Below are 20250 nucleotides of genomic sequence, written 5' to 3'. Positions count from 1 at the left end.
TCCTCAAAATTTTGAATTGGTACAAAAAAACTAGTACAAATATAGCTGCACGCAGCGATTACTGGGGTTCAAGTGCTTTAAGGCATTTAAGCACATGAAAAAAGAACATTTAGGAAGCCTGTAACCACGAAATCAAAGATTTAAAAAAGCATTTTTGGCAAATCCACCTGATTTACCATAGAAATATTATTTAACATTTATAACGTTAAAAAAAGCACCAGCTGTGGTCTGATCTCATTAAAACTTTGCATGCTTGTTTAGAATCACCTGTCGCATGTGCTCAGCAGGTTTTGTGAAGTTTTGAGTTTTCCTTAAGGTTTTATAGGATTTTGGGTCAATTTAGACAGACCCCGTTTCTTAACGACCCTGTTATAGCTTCCCAAAGGGTAGATTTCAACATTTGTTGATAATTATTGACCTGGAGAATCCAGAGAATTCTACCGCAGTGTTTTGTTTTGGTTTTTTTTCTTCAGATTTAGCAAAAAACCAAGGACTAGTTCGCAAATGTAGGTTTTTTTTACATCATCTCGATTGTTTAAGAAACAATTCGATTGACAGAAGTGTTTCCAGAGGCAAAGTTGTCTGATTGAGGAGTTCTACCAAATTACACGAATATTGCATGGATGTGCGAAAAACTGTGCATTATACATTCGTTAAGCCCTTGAAAAGTGGCTGATTTCTTTCAAAATTTTCACAGAACTTTGGGGCTATGAGTCAAACAGGCCCACTACGTTTTTTTTCCGATCTGCCTCAGTTAACCATGTCTAATAAGTGCTCAAACTTCAGTGGCCAGTGTTGGACATGTTTTTTGGAGATACGCAAACGTCTTTATAGACCCTTGTGGTACTTTGGACCAAGACCGTGTACAACGATTTTCATGTTAATAGGACAAATGGTTGAGTAGCTACGGCCATTTTAATGTTTTCCCCCTCTTATAGTGCCAAAACATAGGACTAGTTCGCAAAAGTAGGTTTTCCCAAAAAAAAATAAAAATATTCAAAATACCCAAATATATCACCATTTTGAACATTTTGCTGTCCATTTGTTATGGTAAGTCAAAAGTTAAATTTTATTATTATTATTATTATTATTATTATTATTATTATTATTGATATTCACTCTTCAGAGAATCTTCCTGCACTGGTTTGGTTTCAATTGGGCGAAAAACATAGAACTAGTTCGCAAAAGTAGTTATTTTTTTTAAATCTAAAATACCCCCAAATTTTGCCATTTCGTACCTTTTGGCGTGCCTTTGCAATTGAAAATTTTTTAACTTTTTTGATAATTATTGATATTCACTCTTCTGAGAATCTACCTGCACTGGTTTGGTGCGAATGACCTAGGACTATTTTGCAAAAGTAGGTTTTTCAAAAAATCCAAAATACCGACAATTTCGCAATTGAATCTGAGGCATGCATTTTGTCCAGCGTGAGCCGAGGATTCCAATGAAATAAGACACTTGAACCTGACTGATGGTGTAGGAGTTATGAGCAATTTCACACTTTTGATCGCTGTAATGCCCCCATCAGGTTGATTGGGTTGAGCCTTAGTGACGTTTTACACGGTGTGAGTGCTACCATCCCCTCCAAGGTTTAAGTCTCTACGAATTACAATTTGATCTGCCCAATCAGTTTTAGTGGAGATCGCTGATCCATAAGCCATTAAAAAATTATAAATTACTTGTTTTTCTAAAGAAACATTGTCCAACAGTGACACCAGCAGGTAAAGTTACAACAGGAGTCCACGTCAATCTTGCCTCCCCTGAGCCCATTGAGTTTTAACAGACACCCTAAAGCGATATGATTGGATATGACTGGTTATGATCGCCTGTGATTGGTTCATGCAATAAATTCCACCTCTTGCATTAACAATAATGGCGTCAATGGGAAGACTAATTTCAAAACCTACTGTAAGTAAAAAAACTCAAACACTCGGATATAACCAATGAGATACTTAAAATAAGACTTAAAATGGCATTAAAATTCGATTTCTGTGAGTTTGTGAGTAATCAGCTTGGTTAAATTTAAAGTAAATCTCTGTGTTTGTGACCATTGTTTGAGCTTTGATGACTGTTAATCTGAAAAATTAAAAAACAGTTATAAATTAACTGTTAAAAAGAATAGTTGAATGTAAGTTCACAAATAAAATACATTGTTTTAATTGCAATGCCTATACTAAAGGTAAAATATTTGTATATTGTCTTTTGTTAAAGAGCAAATCATTAGCATTATTACCTAATGTAGATTTCTCCCGCTAACATCAAAACCCATATTCCTCCATTGCTTTGCTCAAGCGTTTAGTGTTGTGTCTGAAAGATGACATGATTAATGGCTGATAAAACGGGACTTCCACAGTCAGAACAGACAACGTCCCATTCAAAGGGTCAGATGGTCATTCGTCTGACTGGTTTATTAGCTGGCATGTAGGAATACGACTGGTTTAAGTCATGACAAAATAAACCCAGTAAAATGTATATTTGTGCTCTTATTTCAGCCCTATATGGACTGCTGTGTCTCTTTTAAACTATTTTATTATATACATCTAAAAAACAATTGTACATTAAAAAAAAAAAAACATTTTTGCTTGTCACTTCTTTACAAACTAATGTACATGTTATTATTGGGGGATATTTGAGGCATTGTAGGTAGATATTCATTAATCGCCTAGCGCATTTGTGTCTATATCCTCTGTCTCGCCACCAGACCGGTGCTGTCCCAATAACGTCTCATCTTATACTCAGACGGATATTTTTTCCCACGTCGGGCTGGCTGATGACACGTCTGGAGGCCGTGTCTGGCTTAATGAAGTGGAGGGTGACGGGGTTGACATATCTATATAATCACATTAATTATGTGCATCTGTCAGGAGGCCCAGTCTGAGACCCGACTGTTGCTATAGGGACTGGACCGAGGACCATTCAGACGTGCCCCGCAGACTCGCCCCATCGGCCCCCCGAGACCTGCCCAGACGTGACCTCTGCAGCCCTCTTTTCAACCACGGTATGGTAGGGTGTGCTGACGAGCTGGGGAGATGGGTAATTCCAGCCAATTTTCTGTTTTTTAATAGCTCAAGGGGTTCAAGATGGTGTGGATGGGTGTCTGAGAAATAGGATTTGAATATAATTGTGTTCAGACATTGCGGAAGTGTTTGTATTAAGGTATGGTGATTATAATCAGTAGTGTATATAGTAACAGTGATCTGACAGACTGAAGATCTGCTTGAATATCTGATAACACACTGTTTTGAATAGCTTCAGCATTGTGCAGATGATGTTCATTTATTGTCATTCATATGTCAGACTATCTAGGCTTACACGTCTTTCAACATTACGCTAAAAAGCCGTTTAAAATGGCGCTAATGGTGGTTTTTAGACGGTAATGCGCTTCCCGCCATGTTTTAATTTGAAAGCGAAATGTTAAAAAGCCATTTGATTAGTAAAGCCAATTAAACATTAAAAATAGCCTACATATTTTCCAGACTGTTTTTAACTGTTTTACATTGACTTCGTTAGACTAGTTACAACAGGCTTTCATTGGGTAAACGTATTTTGTGTGTGTGTGTGTGTGTGTGTGTGTGTGTGTGTGTGTGTGTGTGTGTGTGTGAAAATTAAGTTTTTTGTAATACCGCACAAAAAATGCTGACTCTCTCACAACCTCATTTTCAATTATGTCAAGTTAATACAAGTATAATCTTACCTGTACCATGGTACTTCGATATATAGCCTACAACAAAAAATGCCAATATGCTTATGTAAAATGCCCAACAGACAAATTTCCAGACATAGGCCTACGTTTTCCAACTGGCTTTTGAGTTAAACACCAGAGAACGTTGTCTAAATGAAAAGTTACCGCACAAAACACTGACTCTCTCACAACCTCGTTTTCATTTATATCAGGTTAATTCAAGTAACCTTACCTGCACCATGATACTTATACGACAAAATTGCGAATATGCTTAGTGCTTACTTCACCCTGTAAAGTGCCCATTAAAAACACATCTTTCCAGACTGTTTTCAACAGATTTACCTTGACTTCGTTATGTCAAAAAAACGTTAAATCAACTGGTTTTCATTGGGTGAAACTTCATTGGGTGAATACCACACAAAACGCTGACTCTCTCACAACTTCGTTTTCATTTAAGTCAATACACCTTACCTGTACCATACTTCTACCACACAACTGTCAATTTTTGAGGTAACGCTTACTTCACCTAAAAATACATCTTTCCAGACTGTTTTCAACAGTTTTACCTTGTCTTCCTTATATCAAAGGAACGTATAAAATACGTTTCCAAATGACTTTCATTGGGTAAAATCCTGGAAAACGTGTTTCTGTAAAAATTCAACGTTTTTCGTAGGCCTATGCCCAAAACACTATCTCACAACCTCGTTTTCATTTATGTCAAGTTATTAAATCCAAGTATAACCTTACCTGTACTATATAGTACGTCGATATAAGTTGCCAATGCTTATTTAAGTGGTGCTTCAGTACTTAACCCATCAAAATACATATTTCTAGACTGTTTTCAACAGTTTTACCTTGACTTCGATACTGAAAAACGTATTTTTTGTCACAATTAAAAGTGTTTTATTACCGCACAAAACGCTGACTCTCACAACCTCGTTTTCATTTAAGTCAAGTTACAAGTAAAACATTACCTGTACCATGGTACGTCGATACAATTGCCAATATATGCTTATTGAGGTGCTTATACTTCACCCTGTAAAGTGCCCATTAAACACACATCTTTCCAGACTGTTTTCAGCAGTTTTACCTTGACTTTATGTTAAAGAAACGTACGTATTCCAAATGGCTTTTATTGGGTTAAACACTGGAAAACTTATTTTTGTCAAAATTAAAAGTTCTATTAAACGCTGACTCACACAACTTCGTTTCCATTTATGTCAGGTTAATACAAGTATAACCTTACCTGTACTTCGATATATACCACAAAATTTCCAATATGCTTATTGAGGTGGTACTTAAAAAATAATATCTTTCCAGACTGTTTTCAACAGCTTTAGCTTGACTTCGTTATTTAAAAAAAAAAAACGTTTTTAACTAACTTTCATTGGGCAAAACTCTGGAAAACGTATTGTTATGTAAATTAAAATATTTGTTTCGTATTACCGCACAAAACGCTGACTCTCTCACAACCATGTTTTTATTTATGTTAAGTTAACACAAGGTTAACCTTACCTGTTCCATGTTACTTAGATATATACCGCAAAATTGCCAATATGCTTGTTGAGGGGGTATTTCAGTGCTCAGCCTGGAAAGTGCCCAAAGAATCTTATCACCTTTTGGCGGGAAACATGCTTACACATGGGTATTTTAGTGAAAACCTAATTTAAATGGTCGTTGTTTCTTTTTAAACCCCCGAATCATTACCTCATTGCAAAAAAAAGCAAAAAACAAAACAAAACAAATGCTAATTAGCTCATGTAGCGTTCCTGTCGCGGTATACAAAATATGAACAGAAATGTTTGTTTTACAATTTTAATTAAATTATTCTATTAAAACTGTCTATTACAATACTTGTAAATCATATTTTAAGTCAATATATTAAAGTAAATAAGAAAGCTCGCTGAGGCCATCTAGTGGGCACCAAATACATAGTGGAGAACCAGTGATATAAGAAATGAAATGTTGCCAAATGATGCCCTTATACACCAAGAAGCCTTACCAAATGTGATACTACTCAACATGTACAAACGCAATTATTTATTCATTATAAAATAAAAGTTAGGTTACAATGTGTCATTTCAACAAGAAGCATTCAGATGCCTGATATGTTTATGTGCCACCCTCTTGTGGCCATTATAACAAACTTCAACTGACAATACTTCAGGAAGGTACATGGTGGTATGCATCATTCACACAAACCCATAACGCAAGCACAAGTGAAAAACATAAGCAAAGGAAATAAAATATTACACAATATATAGGTAATGCCAGAAATAATGCAAAGGATTTTATGTATTATCAAGACAATATTGTTTTTTCTTTTTCTTTTTTTTCTTTTTTTTTTTGCATAAAAAAACCCTTTGGTTGAAAATTATAAAAGCAGTCTGTCCTGAGTGAAGATCATTTACATGAAAATCATTTAAGACTCTACAGTAATTTACACATTTATGTGAGGGAAAAAAACAGGAATCACATTTCTAAACAAGTTCAGCATTTGAATGCTGACAGTATTAATAAAAAAAGGTGTTTCTTAGTCCTGCAGTGAATGGGTGCCGTCAGATAGAGAGTCCAAACAAATCAGCTTTTCACAAGATGTTAATTGATGGACTGGAGTTGTGTGGATATTTGTAATGTTTTTATCAACTGTTTGGAGTCACATTCCGACGGCACCCATTCACCACAATGGATCTATTGGTGAGCAAGTGATGTAATGCTAAATCCAAATCTGAAGCAACAAACTCTTCAAACATTTCAACAAACATCTTACATGGTCTGAGGGTGAGTAAACGTTTAGCAAATTTTAATTTTGGGGTGAACTATTCCTTTAAGACCGTAAAAGGGCCATGGCAATTATCTTATCCATCCATTACTGACGTCAGGTTGCTTCAGAGGCTGGTGGCTTTTCCCTTCTCCTCCAGGTTCTCTGTTTTGCCCATGCTGGCCAGAGTAACCGCTCTTCTGTATCTCGTCCCTCTCCATAACTGTGTATTCCTCTGACGGAGGGCAGCTGGTCGCTTTGGGCTCTTCCATTGGTGAGTGCTGGAGCATGTGATGGCTAGGGGGCGAGGCTGAGAGCATGTGCTCAGGAGAGGCGCGCTCTGATTTGATGCTCAGGTTGAGGGAGGGGTGTGGCGGCGAGGAAGGGGAGGAGCACTGGGACGGGTATGAGCAGTTTACTCCTGATGCCATCCTGTGGACAGTGACATGAACATGATGTGCAGATATTTGAGTTTTAGAAATACTTATATATATATAATAATAAACAAATTCTCACCCAGGGCTGATCATGGACTGGTGGGTGTCCTGGTGGGACAAAGGTTGCCAGGTATTCATCGAATTGCGCTGAAAGCCCATAGTGTAGCTTGGGTGGCTGTATTCTAAAGGGTAACGGACTGTTAGTGTTTCCTTCCTTTTTGCACATTGATGTTTTGCTGTTTATTAGAATAATTTGTAAAATGTCGCGTTATAGTATTTTTGTTTGCGTATTATTAATTTGCAGACAGTAGTCTGAATGAAGATTGGGCCCCCACCTGAGGCCCCGTAGTTGGCCAGACTGTGTCCCAGTAAGCCTGTTTTTCCCATCGCCATCATGTGGCCCCCAGCATGCATACTCTGATAGAGTGCTCTCTAGATGGGAACCAAAGGAAAAGACAATTTAAGTAACCACAAAAGTGATAATATTATAAATATCACTATCATGAAGTTATGTTTACTTAAATGAAATGATATCACATTATATTATAGTAATAAACTATAATATAATATAATATAATATAATAATACATAATCACATCATTAGTTATTGGACATGTAAACTTGAACATCACTATTATATTATATTATATTATATTACATTATATTATATTACAAATTAATAAAAAAATCTATATATAATATATAAAAAATAATATAATAAAAAATAATATAATTAATATATACTTAAAGTTGTAAAATACATTATATATCACATCATTAGTTATTGGACATGCAAATATTATATTATATTATATTATAACATTAATATAACAAACATCCATATGCTTAAATATCAATAAAATAGAAATGCCAGAAAAATGTCAAGCTTTTTTTCTATGAATACAATAATTTCTGAAATTTACTGCACATGCAAATTTAAATATTATATTATATTATATTACAAATCATTGTTATTTTTTAAATATATCATATCATCGGTTATTGGACATTATTATATTATTTTATATTATATTATCAAATTTATAATATCAATATGATAAATATCAATAAATTTGATAGAAATGCCATAAAATGTTACATCATGTAGTTCCATAAATACAATAATTTATATAAATTTGAAAATGATATAGTATTATTTAACAAATTAATAATAATATAATATAATTGTTAATTTAAATCTCACTATTATATTATTGTATAGTATAGTATATTACATTATATTAATAATTTATAACATTAATATGACTATCAATTTGATTAAAAAAAAAAAAAAAAAAAATATATATATATATATATATAAATAGCATAAAACGTTTAATCATGTATTTTCCATGAATATATTTATAAAATATTTTAATTGATAAATCTTTAATTTATGACTTTAATTTAAATGTATTACATTTATATATTTATATATATACATATTATATACATATATTATATTATAATTTGTAAAAATTATATATCACATTGTCAGTTATATAATATAATATAATATTATATTATATTAATAATTTACAAGATTAATATACAAATAAATTCAATATATATGACAGAAATGCCATAAAACTGTAAATAATGTATTTTCCATAAATACAATAATTTATAAACTCAATATGTAAATTATGAATTTATAAAAATTATATAGTGTTATTTAACAACTTAGTATTATAATATAATATAATATAATATAATATAATATAATATAATATAATATAATATAATATACATTAAGTTATAATATTTTGCTACATTATATATCACATCATTAGTGTGATATACTGGACATGTAAAAATATTAGTATTATAAATTGATATACTATTAATAATTTACAAGATTAATATACAAAAAAATTCAAAATAAAATATCAATATATATGACAGAAATGCCATAAAATGTATGAAATCAATATGTAAAATGTGAATTTATAAAAATTATATAGTGTTATTTAACAAATTATAATATAATATAATACAATATAATATAATATAATATAATATAATATACTTTAAGTTATAATATATTGCTGATATTGATATTCTATTTAAATAAACTAATAATTTATTTTAATTTAATGTGTAAAACTGATATGACAAACATTAAAATTAAATTAATACTACATTATTATATCATTAAATGTCTATTTTTAAAACTTTAAATCATATTTATTTTCATAATAACAATAATTTATAAAATTGATATGCAAGATATTAACATTATGAACTAATATTATATGACATACTTGAATTAATAACAATATAAAATGTACTTAAATGTATAATATAATAACTCTTAAAATAATGTTAAATATTAATATTATACGTCAATGCTATATTGTTCTCTCTCATTATAAAATGCCTGTATTTAGAAATGTCATATAACTTTATATCATATTTTGACCCTGGACCACAAAACCAATATCTAAAATCTGAGAGTGCCAAAAAATCTAAATGTTGAGAAAATTGCCTTTAAAGTTGTCCAAATGAAGTTCTTAGCAATGCATATTACTAATCAAAAATTTAGTTTTAATATATTTACAATAGGAAATTTACAAAATATCTTCAAGGAACGTGATCTTTACTTAATATCCTAATGCTTTTATAAAATCATAAAAGAAACATCAATCATTTTGACCCATACAGTGTATATTTGGCTATTGCTACAAATATATCCATGCTACTTAAGACTGGCTTTGTGCTCCAGAGTCACATATTTGAATGCACATGAGCAACTTTTTCTGTTCTGTATTTTATAATGACATTATTTATTTATTTATAAAACATTAATATAAGGAGCCACCAGGAAATAAAGATTAGAGTAAAGTTGCCTCTTTCTGACAAAAGAGTGACAAAAGATTCATTTCAGTGTACGAGTGAGTACTTTTGTAGACTCTCTCACTGCATTGGCCAGATTGCTGCGGGTCCCACACAGTCCGCCGTGAGCGTCAATGCGCCGTCCGTCATTGGTCATATTCATAGGGGGCGGAGTCTTCATCTCTAAGGCCCTGCTCAGGTTGCCATGAGAGAACATCGTGTAGCCCAGACCTTCACAGTCATATGGGAAGTGAAAAACAAGATGTGGTTGAAATGATTTTTTCAGTTTCTCTCTCCTACTCACTCTATCGCTCACTGAAACAGGAAATTTTCCTTATCAGACACAGTACAGTCGTGGCCAAAAGTTTTGAGAATTACATAAATATTGGAAATTGGAAAAGTTGCTGCTTAAGTTTTTATAATAGCAATTTGCATATACTCCAGAATGTTATGAAGAGCGATCAGATGAATTGCATAGTCCTTCTTTACCATGAAAATTAACTTAATCCCGAAAAAAACTTTCCACTGCATTTCATTGCTGTCATTAAAGGACCTGCTGAGATCATTTCAGTAATCGTCTTGTTAACTCAGGTGAGAATGTTGACCAGCACAAGGCTGGAGATCATTATGTCAGGCTGATTGGGTTAGAATCGCAGACTTGACATGTTAAAAGGAGGGTGATGCTTGAAATCATTGTTCTTCCATTGTTAACCATGGTGACCTGCAAAGAAACGCGTGCAGCCATCATTGCGTTGCATAAAAATGGCTTCACAGGCAAGGATATTGTGGCTACTAAGATTGCACCTAAATCAACAATTTATAGGATCATCAAGAACTTCAAGGAAAGAGGTTCAATTCTTGTTAAGAAGGTTTCAGGGCGTCCAAAAAAGTCCAGCAAATGCCAGGATCGTCTCCTAAAGAGGATTCAGCTGCGGGATCGGAGTGCCACCAGTGCAGAGCTTGCTCAGGAATGGCAGCAGGCAGGTGTGAGCGCATCTACACGCACAGTGAGGCCAAGACTTTTGGAAGATGGCCTGGTGTTAAGAAGGGCAGCAAAGAAGCCACTTCTCTCCAAAAAAAACATCAGGGACAGATTGATCTTCTGCAAAAAGTATGGCGAATGGACTGCTGAGGACTGGGGCAAAGTCATATTCTCCGATGAAGCCTCTTTCCGATTGTTTGGGGCATCTGGAAAAAGGCTTGTCCGGAGAAGAAAAGGCGAGCGCTACCATCAGTCCTGTGTCATGCCAACAGTAAAGCATCCTGAGACCATTCATGTGTGGGGTTGCTTCTCATCCAAGGGAGTGGGCTCACTCACAATTTTGCCCAAAAACACAGCCATGAATAAAGAATGGTACCAAAACACCCTCCAACAGCAACTTCTTCCAACAATCCAACAACAGTTTGGTGAAGAACAATGCATTTTCCAGCACGATGGAGCACCGTGCCATAAGGCAAAAGTGATAACTAAGTGGCTCGGGGACCAAAACGTTGACATTTTGGGTCCATGGTCTGGAAACTCCCCAGATCTTAATCCCATTGAGAAGAGGCGGGTGGACAAACAAAAACCCACTAATTCTGACAAACTCCAAGAAGTGATTATGAAAGAATGGGTTGCTATCAGTCAGGATTTGGCCCAGAAGTTGATTGAGAGCATGCCCAGTCGAATTGCAGAGGTCCTGAAAAAGAAGGGCCAACACTGCAAATACTGACTCTTTGCATAAATGTCATGTAATTGTCGATAAAAGCCTTTGAAACGTATGAAGTGCTTGTAATTATATTTCAGTACATCACAGAAACAACTGAAACAAAGATCTAAAATCAGTTGAGCAGCAAACTTTGTGAAAACTAATATTTGTGTCATTCTCAAAACTTTTGGCCACGACTGTATATTCACTATCTAGGCTTGAGACCTGTATGAAAATGACATTTTGCTCATACATGTCAACTTGTGACGGCTCTGAAAGCACACAATTAAATCATATTGTCTCTTTAGTGACACTATTGTCCTCTTGGTAAATAAGTACGCCTAATTCTTTACATTTTTATAAACAGTATTGCCGCAACTCATTCAAAATAATTAAATAAATCAACAAATAATAATAATAATAATACTTTAACAAAAAAAATAATAATTTCACTTTCTATCTAGAATATCATAGTTTAAAATTCACAGAAATGCATACATGAAGTTTTCAAATACACTTTAAAAAAAAATAAAAATAAAATGCCACAGCTGACTATGGAAGCCCATTTCTGCCACCGAATAACACATTTTGTTTACATCTTGCAATGCTGATTTTATTTATCAGAATTGGCCAACAAACTTGCAGTTCTGACTTTTTTTTATTTCAGAATCGTGATATAAATTCACAATTGCGAATTAGAAAGTGATTTTTTTGCAATTATGAAGAAAACAGAAAAAAAATTACATTCTACATTCTAATTCTAAGATTATCTTTCACAATTTTTGCATTTTTCTCGTAATTCGGATTTTTTTCCTTGCAATTGTTATTTATATATATATATATATCTCACAATTTGTACTTTTTTCTCACAATTTAGACTTGTATTTTTGTCTTGCAGTTCGCAAGTTTACGTCTTGAAATTCTGACTTTTTTTCTCGCAATTGTGAGTTTACATTGCAGTAAAAATGTACATCTCGCAATTCTGACTTTTTTCGCAATTGTGAGTTTACATCTCAAAATTCTGACCTTTTCCGTAATTCTGAGTTTATATCTCACAATTTTTACTTCTTTCTAGCAATTTTGACTTTTCTCGAAAATGCGAGTTTACATCTCGCAATTCCAACTTTTTTCCTGCAATTGCGTAGCCTGGAAAAAATCCAGACCCTAATCTATTAAGACTAAGGGTCTGGCATCGAGCAATGAAAAGGGCCTAACTCGAGGGGCGGCACCAAGCATGCATTTGAAACTCTCACTGCACGCAATTGGACAATCACAACAATACACCCCATACGCTTAGCTACCAGCGGAGCTAACTGATAGATTAAAACCTTGCCGTATCCAGTCGGCAAAACAGCAAAAACGTCCTTCTTGCAAAGGAACGATTTGAGCGTGGTTTTCTGTTCCTCTTTTAAATGAAAAGCCAAGTCTAACTCGTTCATTGTAGCGGCCAAAGCCGTTTCAAACAACTGGTGTACTAAATGATTCCGGACATCGCAGCGCTGTCGTCATCAGCTTAGCTCGCCTCTGGCCCGCCTACATCAGATACACCGATTTGATTGGATCCCACTACTGCTTACGTAATGCAGTAACGTGCATCATTGCTCGATGCCAGAGTGTCTTGCAGAGACAATTCAAATTGTGCTCTCGCGAGACCTCCTGATTTCCAGGGTAGCAATTGCGAGTTTACATCTCGAAATTCTGTCTTTTTTTTTTTTCGCAATTGCGAGTTTACATCTTGAAATTCTGACTTTTTTGCAATTCTGAGTTCATATCTCACAATTTTTACTTTCTCGCAATTCTGACTTTATTTGCAACTGCGAGTTTACATCTCGAAATTCTGACTTTTTTCGCAGTTAAGAGTATACATCTTGCAAATCAGGTTTTTTTTTCGTAATTGCGAGCTTACATCTCGAAATTCTGACTTTTTTTTGCAATTGAGAGTTTATATCTTACAATTCAGATTTTTTATATCTCACAATTTTTACTCCTTTCTTGCAATTATGACTTTTCTTGCAAATGCAAGTTTACATCTCACAATTCAGACTCTTTTTTTTTTTTTCGGCAATTGTGAGTTTACATTTCGCAATTCTGACTTTTCTTCTCACAATTCAGACTTTTTTTGTGCCATTATGACTTTTTTTCTCAGAACTGTGAGAAGTCTGAGTGGGACTTTTTAATTCTGACTTTATAACTTGCAATTAGGAGCTTATATCTCACAATTCTGAGAAAAACAGAATTGCTAAATGTAAACTAGAACTACCTTTTTTCATTTTTTATTCATTAACAGAAATTGGCTTTCGTAGCTGACTAGATTATCATAGTTTTTAAATTTTAATATTATTTTCATTGCAGAATTTCATTTTTGTCTAAATAAATAAATATGTAAAATAAATAAATACAAGTTTTTGAAATATACACTAAATAAATAAAAGCACAGTAAAAATGTTTTGACCCTTTGCCCAAGAAAAATAAATTATGTTTAAAAATCAAGCCCTGGTACATCAAACTACTTCTATTCTTTCTCAAGTCCACCCTCACAATTAATAGCTGCATTCTGATGCATGTGACACTTTGGCTAGCGTTAATAGTGCTGGATTCTGACCACAGGTCGCTTTGAGTAGAACATTCCCATGCAGCACTGCTAATAGTAATAAGGAGATGAAGAGGCACAGCATCAAAAAGTCCAGCAGGTGTGACATTCTGCTCAGAAACCACAGCTCTGTCTTCAGCTACTGTTTCATATGTGTGCGTGGTTGAGAGGGTGGGCTGTTTCATATATGAGAACTTCCTGTGTGCAAGTACTAAAATACTCCACTCGGGGAGCGTTCCTCATTGCCATTCTGTGTAACCCCATCCGATAATGACTATAATAAGTACAGTACGGTAAACAGCTTTAGTGGTTGGTGTCCACAAAACACTTAGCACAACTGAAAAACAATTTATGCGGTACATATACAGTAGCTGATGTTGTTAAAGCCACACTACGTTACTTTTTGCTGCTCGCAATTAATACAATTTTAATAATGCGTGAGTCCATCATAAAGTACATGTTTTTGTTTAACCTTAAACCACTACGGTAACTGATAATTATAAAAAATGATCCAGGTGGGTTTATTTCGAAATTAGTCTGTGCGTGTTTACATCACATCAGTAGATAAAAGCAAGAAAGTCAGACAATTGCTATATGGAGGGTGTACGGGGCCAAAAGTCTAAATGGAAAGTGTGAAATTTGACCATGTCAACACACTTTTTGTTGGCGTTAACGCGACAACACATACAACAGCCAATGAAACTGCTCTATTTGATAGTATTTTGCTATATTTGCTCACATAATGGTACATTGGTATATACATATACAAACATCTGATGTCATGTTTATTCTTGGAGGATGTCATAATGATACACTGGTATGCACATATGCAAACTTCACATGTTATATTTGTTCATGAGTGATAAATCTAGAGATAAATATTCTTTAAAAAAATACATGGACACAAAAATTCAAACATGTGTGCGGTTCAAATTTGTCGTCTTAACACGGTAAAACTGCGTGTCTTTTACATGTACCAAAGAAACATGACGAAAACTGACACCTAACACAGTCTGAATTTGCATGTCTACGGATACAAAAAATATTTGTCCAAAATTGCCCCATTAACGTGGTCGAACAGTGCACGTAGAGGCGGTCAAATTTCACACTTTCTGTTTAAAGACTTCTGCCACTATTTGCTCTCCATATTGCTATTCACAGTGGTATTAGCTTGAAACCACAAACTAAAAAAGAGTTTGCAAACAAAATGGGAAAGCTATGGTACCCATAATAAATCGTGAATAAACATAGTTTGCATAGCATTACATCTTCTGCACACTGACTAGGTTCACAATGCAGTGTTTAATAATAACAGTAACATGTGCGTAATAACAATAATATGAATAACAACAGTAATTATAACAATGTTCCTCCTCAAATAACTTGCAGTTTATGCTTCAACCACTACTTTAACTTAGCTTTAAAGGGACAGTTTACCTACAAATGAAAATTCAGTCATTAATTACTCACCCTCATGTTGTTCCAAACTTGTTAGACCTTTGTTCATCTTCAGAACACAAGTTAAGATATTTTTGATGAAATCTGAGAGCTTTCAAGGCCCAGAAAGGTCGGAAGGACATTGATGAAATAGTCCATGTGACGTCAGTGGTTCAACCATAATGTTATGAAGCTACGAGGAATACTTTTTGTGTGTACAAAACAAAAATAATGACTTAATTCAACTTAATTCATCAAAAATATCTTAATTTGTGTTTCAACGGTCTTGCAGGTTTGGAACGACATGATGGTGAGTAATTAATGACAGAATTTTCATTTTTGGGTGAACTATCCCTTTAAATATAACCTTTTTTATTAGTGAGGAGTAAATGTCATTGCACACTGAGTCTGAAAATTTTCGTCCGAAATCTGCGCGCGTTAAAAAACAAATACGACCTCACGTTGTGTCAATCATGTTCACATACTGCTTCTGAAACTTTCGTTCTTCATAAAGAATTTTGGATCAGGTGCAAGCATTTTGACAGGAAAGGATGACGAATACAGAAAAAAAAAAAAAAAATAAAAAGAAGATTTCATATTTCATATTTTTCAAGACTCAAAGTGCAATTTTATCGCAAATGTGAGTTTACATCTCATTATTCAGACTTTTTTCATGCATTTGTGAGTTTAGATCTTGCAATTCTGACTTTTTTCTCACAACTATGTCTTTTTTTGAATTGCGAGTTATAAAGTCTGAATTTTGGGATAAAAATTTGCAAATCTGACTTTTTTCTCACAATTGAGAGTTTACACCTCGCAATTCAGATTTTTTTTCTCACAATTGAGAGTTTACACCTCGCAATTCAGATTTTTTTTCTCACAATTACGAGTTTACATCTCGCAACTCTGACTTTTTTGCAATTAGGAATTAACATCTCGCAATTCTGACTTTTTTCTCACAATTGCAAGTTATAAAGTCAGCATTGCAAGATAAAAACTTGCAATTGCAAGAAATAAAGTCAGAATTGTGAGATAAAAACTAGCAATTCTGACTTTTTTCTCGAAATTCTGAGCTTACATCTCACAATTCTGTCTTTTTTTCTCGCAATTGCGAGTTCACATCCCAAAATTCAGACTTTTTTCTCGGAACTCTGACTTTTTTCTCACAATTCTGATTTTTTTCCTCACAGTTCTGACTTTTTTCCTCACAATTATGAGTTTACATCTTGCAATTATTTTATTCTTGCAATTCTCAGTTTGTCTCACAATTCTGACTTTTTTGCAATTAGGATTTTACATCTTGCAATTCTGACTTTTTTCTTGCATTTGCAAGATTACATCTCACAATTGTGAGTTTATATCTCACAATTCTGACTTTTTGTCTTGCAGTTGCGAGTTTACATCTCGAAATTACATTTCGCAATTCTGACTTTTTTTCTAATAATTCTGAGTTTATATCTCAAATTTTTTTATTCTTTCTTGCAATTATGACTTTTCTCACAAAAGCCACTTTACATCAGGCAATTCAGACTTTTTTCCTCGAAGATGTGCTAAGACATTAGCCACATTTAAATGCAGACTCAAAACTCATCTGTTCAGTTGTGCATTTATTGAATGAGCACTGTGCTACGTCCGAACAGACTGCATTATTTTATGTATAATCATTTTACTGTGCTAATTAATTTTAAAATCAATTTTTTTAATCATCTTAAATGTTCTTATTGTTGTGATTATCATTTAAAATTTTTATGATTTTTATGCTATTATGATTTTAATTCCTTTTATGTACAGCACTTTGAATTGCCATTGTGTATGAAATGTGCTATATAAATAAACTTGCCTTGCCTTGCATATGAAGATTTCGGACTCAGTGTGCAACGACCTTAAGTCTTGTCATATTTGGAAATGTCTTGGCCATTTTAAACAACATGGACCTTACCTGCATGCGGTCCCATGAGAGCTGGATGGGAGTTGGAGCTGACAGAACCGGTTGAGCCCGGTCTGGTACACAAAGGTTTGTAGGATGGAGTCCGATGGGAACCTAGGTTTGGATTGGAGGGGTTGCTGTATCCATTTTCGGTACTTGCACCCATCACTTCTGGCAGGAGTGTAGGAGCCTGTGAATGTATTTATAACATTACTTTCGACATACCTATCAAATAAATACATGCCTTCGGTTCATCTCGATTGTACTAACATAATAGCGCTGGCGAGCGATGGAGAGATCCATGCCGTCGTGATATTTGTCCGTTCCATTCGCCACACTGTCTTCCTGATCAATATCTGCGCTATCCAACCCCAGTCCTTTTCTTCTCAAAGTCTGGAGCGCTCAGAGAGAAAGAGGATGGAAGAGAGGAGAAAAGAGAGAACTGGCTGAATTCGAACCTTATGAGAACCACAACTCAATATAACATGATACTCAGGTTTCTAATGAAACAAATTATTTCTAATGAGAAAAAGGCTTAGGGCTGCATTTATTTGATTAAAAATACAGAAAATTATTATTGCAATTTTTAAGAAGTGCTTTATGTTTTAATATATTTTAAAATGCAATTTATGCAATTTATTCCTTTTCAGCATCATTACTCCAGTCTTCAGTGTCACATGATTCTTTAGAAATCACTATAATAGGCTGATTTGATGCTCAAGAAACTTATCAATGTTGAAAATAGTTGTGCTGCTTATATATATTTTTTGTGAAATTTTTTCCAGGACACCTTTGTGACATTTAGAATGTCTTTTATGTCACTTTTGATCAAATTAATGCATCATTTGCTTAATTATTATTATTTTTTTTTTAGCTGGTACTTCCTCCAGCTTCATTTGCAATTACAAACTAGTTGTGGGACTTTGTTTGGTTATGTTACAATTATATCAACACAGTAAAACCGTAGCGGTTGCTTGTCTGATTTGTGAACATACTAATAATGAACACACTTGAGACGGGAGAGATTTGGTGTGTACCTCCAGTATGTCAGTGTTTGTGCGGCTCTCGTGAGGTTCGCTGTATTCGGTGTACTTCAGCAGCACTTTGTCCATATCGGTGCTGGCGTACTGGAAAAGACGGTTGGTGCTGTTGAAGATGATGAGAGCGATCTCGCAGTCGCACAGCACGCTCAGCTCGTAGGCCTTTTTCATCAACCCAAATTTGCGCTTGGTAAATGTCACCTTGAAGAAGAGAACAAACCACAGGACTATTGTTACAGAAACTTCTGATAGATGCCACAAAGCTATAATGGTTTGACTTCTCACGCTGCGTCTTTTTGGAGTCTTTTTTTGGACATACGTCTCATGCGCCCCATAGCAAAGCCCATGTTTCACACCTCAAGGTCTTTTGCTCTGGATTAAAATATCACATTCTGATGTAGAGCAAAAGTCTACCGTCTACCAAAAAACCTTACATAATTTAGTGCTAATGGTCTGAAAAGTAAAAAAGCTACTTGTTTTTGTCAGGTATATGTGACCCTGGACCACAAAACCAGCCATAAGGGTAATTATTTTTAAATAAATAGGCTTTCCATTGATGTATGGTTTGTTAGGATAGAACAATATTTGGCCGAGATACAACTATTTGAAAATCTGGAATCTGAGGGTGCAAAAAAATCTAAATACTGAGAAAACTGCCTTTAAAGCTGTTAAAATGAAGTTCATAGCAATGCATATTACTAATCAAAAATTAAGTTTTGATATATTTACAGTAGAAAATTTACAAAATATCTTCATAGAACATGATTTTTGGCACAAAAATCAATAATTTTGACCAATACAAGGTATTTTTGGCTATTGCTACAAATATACCCGTGCTAACTAAAACTAAGGTTTTGTGGTCCAGGGTCACATATGTGAACGATAAAGATATAAAGATTATTTTACAACATGAAATCAAAATAAGTGGAAACGTCCTTGGTTTTATTAAGTAAACAAAAAAAAAAAGTTTGTTTTCATAAGGTTTCATATTAAAAACACCTTTTGTTCGCTCCCTAAAACAACTTTTCTGTGTGAGTGGATAAAAAAAAAGTAAAAACTCAATATAACATAAATAAATAAATAAAATTAAATATTAAATTAAATTAAATATTAAATTCTAATAGTCAAAATCAAACTCCCCCTACATTATTTCCTACTTAATATTCAGTTTCACACACAACACAATAATGTCATATTATAGAAAAAAATATGTTTAGATAGATATATCATTTCTTGTTCAATTTAAATGAAACGAAACAAAATGAAAACGAATACAATGAAACAAGTACAAACCTGTCGATTTCGCTGGTCAAGAATCCGAGAGATCTGTATTTTCTTCCGCCCCATGATGCTTTGTGTTCGGAGTGGGTTTTTCCTAAATCAGCAGACAGGACAGTTATTATTACAATGTGTGACGTTTTTATTTCTATACACTTTTTAGACTTTTTAGACTTTTATACTTACATTTTTATACTAATTTACAGAAAAGAACACTGTGAGAAACAGAGAAATACAGCATAATATAAAATAAAAAATAATATTATAAATAACAAATAACATTTTGTATATCATATAATATAAAATATAATAATATACATATTATATATTTATAATATTTAATTATATATATATATATATATATATTTATATTTATATTTATATATATAATATAGATTTAATACTTTATATGTGACCCTGGACCACAAACCCAGTCTTAAGTTGCACGGTTATATTTATAGCAATAGCCAAACATTGTATAGGTCAAAATGATAAATTTTTCTTTTATGCCAAAAATCATTAGGATATTAAGTAAAGATCATGTTTCATGAAGATATTTTGTAAATTTCTTACT

General features: G+C 33.7%; 1 protein-coding gene across 1 annotated transcript; it reads right to left on the bottom strand.

The window, feature by feature from the left end:
- Positions 1 to 5648: 5648 nt before the first annotated feature.
- On the bottom strand, positions 5649 to 19769 carry mef2b (myocyte enhancer factor 2b). The gene is made up of 8 exons (XM_073844720.1): positions 19692 to 19769; positions 18396 to 18599; positions 17629 to 17751; positions 17371 to 17548; positions 9784 to 9947; positions 7217 to 7313; positions 6961 to 7063; positions 5649 to 6876 (listed from the first exon to the last, which is right to left on the bottom strand). Exons 1-8 carry the CDS (start codon positions 19743 to 19745, stop codon positions 6537 to 6539), a joined length of 1263 nt encoding a protein of 420 aa, XP_073700821.1. The 5' UTR covers positions 19746 to 19769; the 3' UTR covers positions 5649 to 6536.
- Positions 19770 to 20250: the final 481 nt, after the last annotated feature.

This window comes from Garra rufa, chromosome 7 (assembly GCF_049309525.1).
Source record: "Garra rufa chromosome 7, GarRuf1.0, whole genome shotgun sequence".
Classification (NCBI taxonomy): domain Eukaryota; kingdom Metazoa; phylum Chordata; class Actinopteri; order Cypriniformes; family Cyprinidae; genus Garra; species Garra rufa.
Note: the sequence above shows the minus strand (reverse complement) of the source record. Positions and strands in the feature narration are given on the sequence as shown.

Bases quoted from the DNA above. Each gene is read 5' to 3' on its own strand.
- mef2b (XM_073844720.1), bottom strand. From the start codon at position 19,745: ATGGGGCGGAAGAAAATACAGATCTCTCGGATTCTTGACCAGCGAAAT. The intron at 17,752-18,395 runs GTACACACCAAA...TGAGCGCTCCAG, and splicing joins CAAACACTGACATACTGGAG to ACTTTGAGAAGAAAAGGACT. The intron at 7,064-7,216 runs GTGGGGGCCCAA...GTTACCCTTTAG, and splicing joins GGCCAACTACGGGGCCTCAG to AATACAGCCACCCAAGCTAC.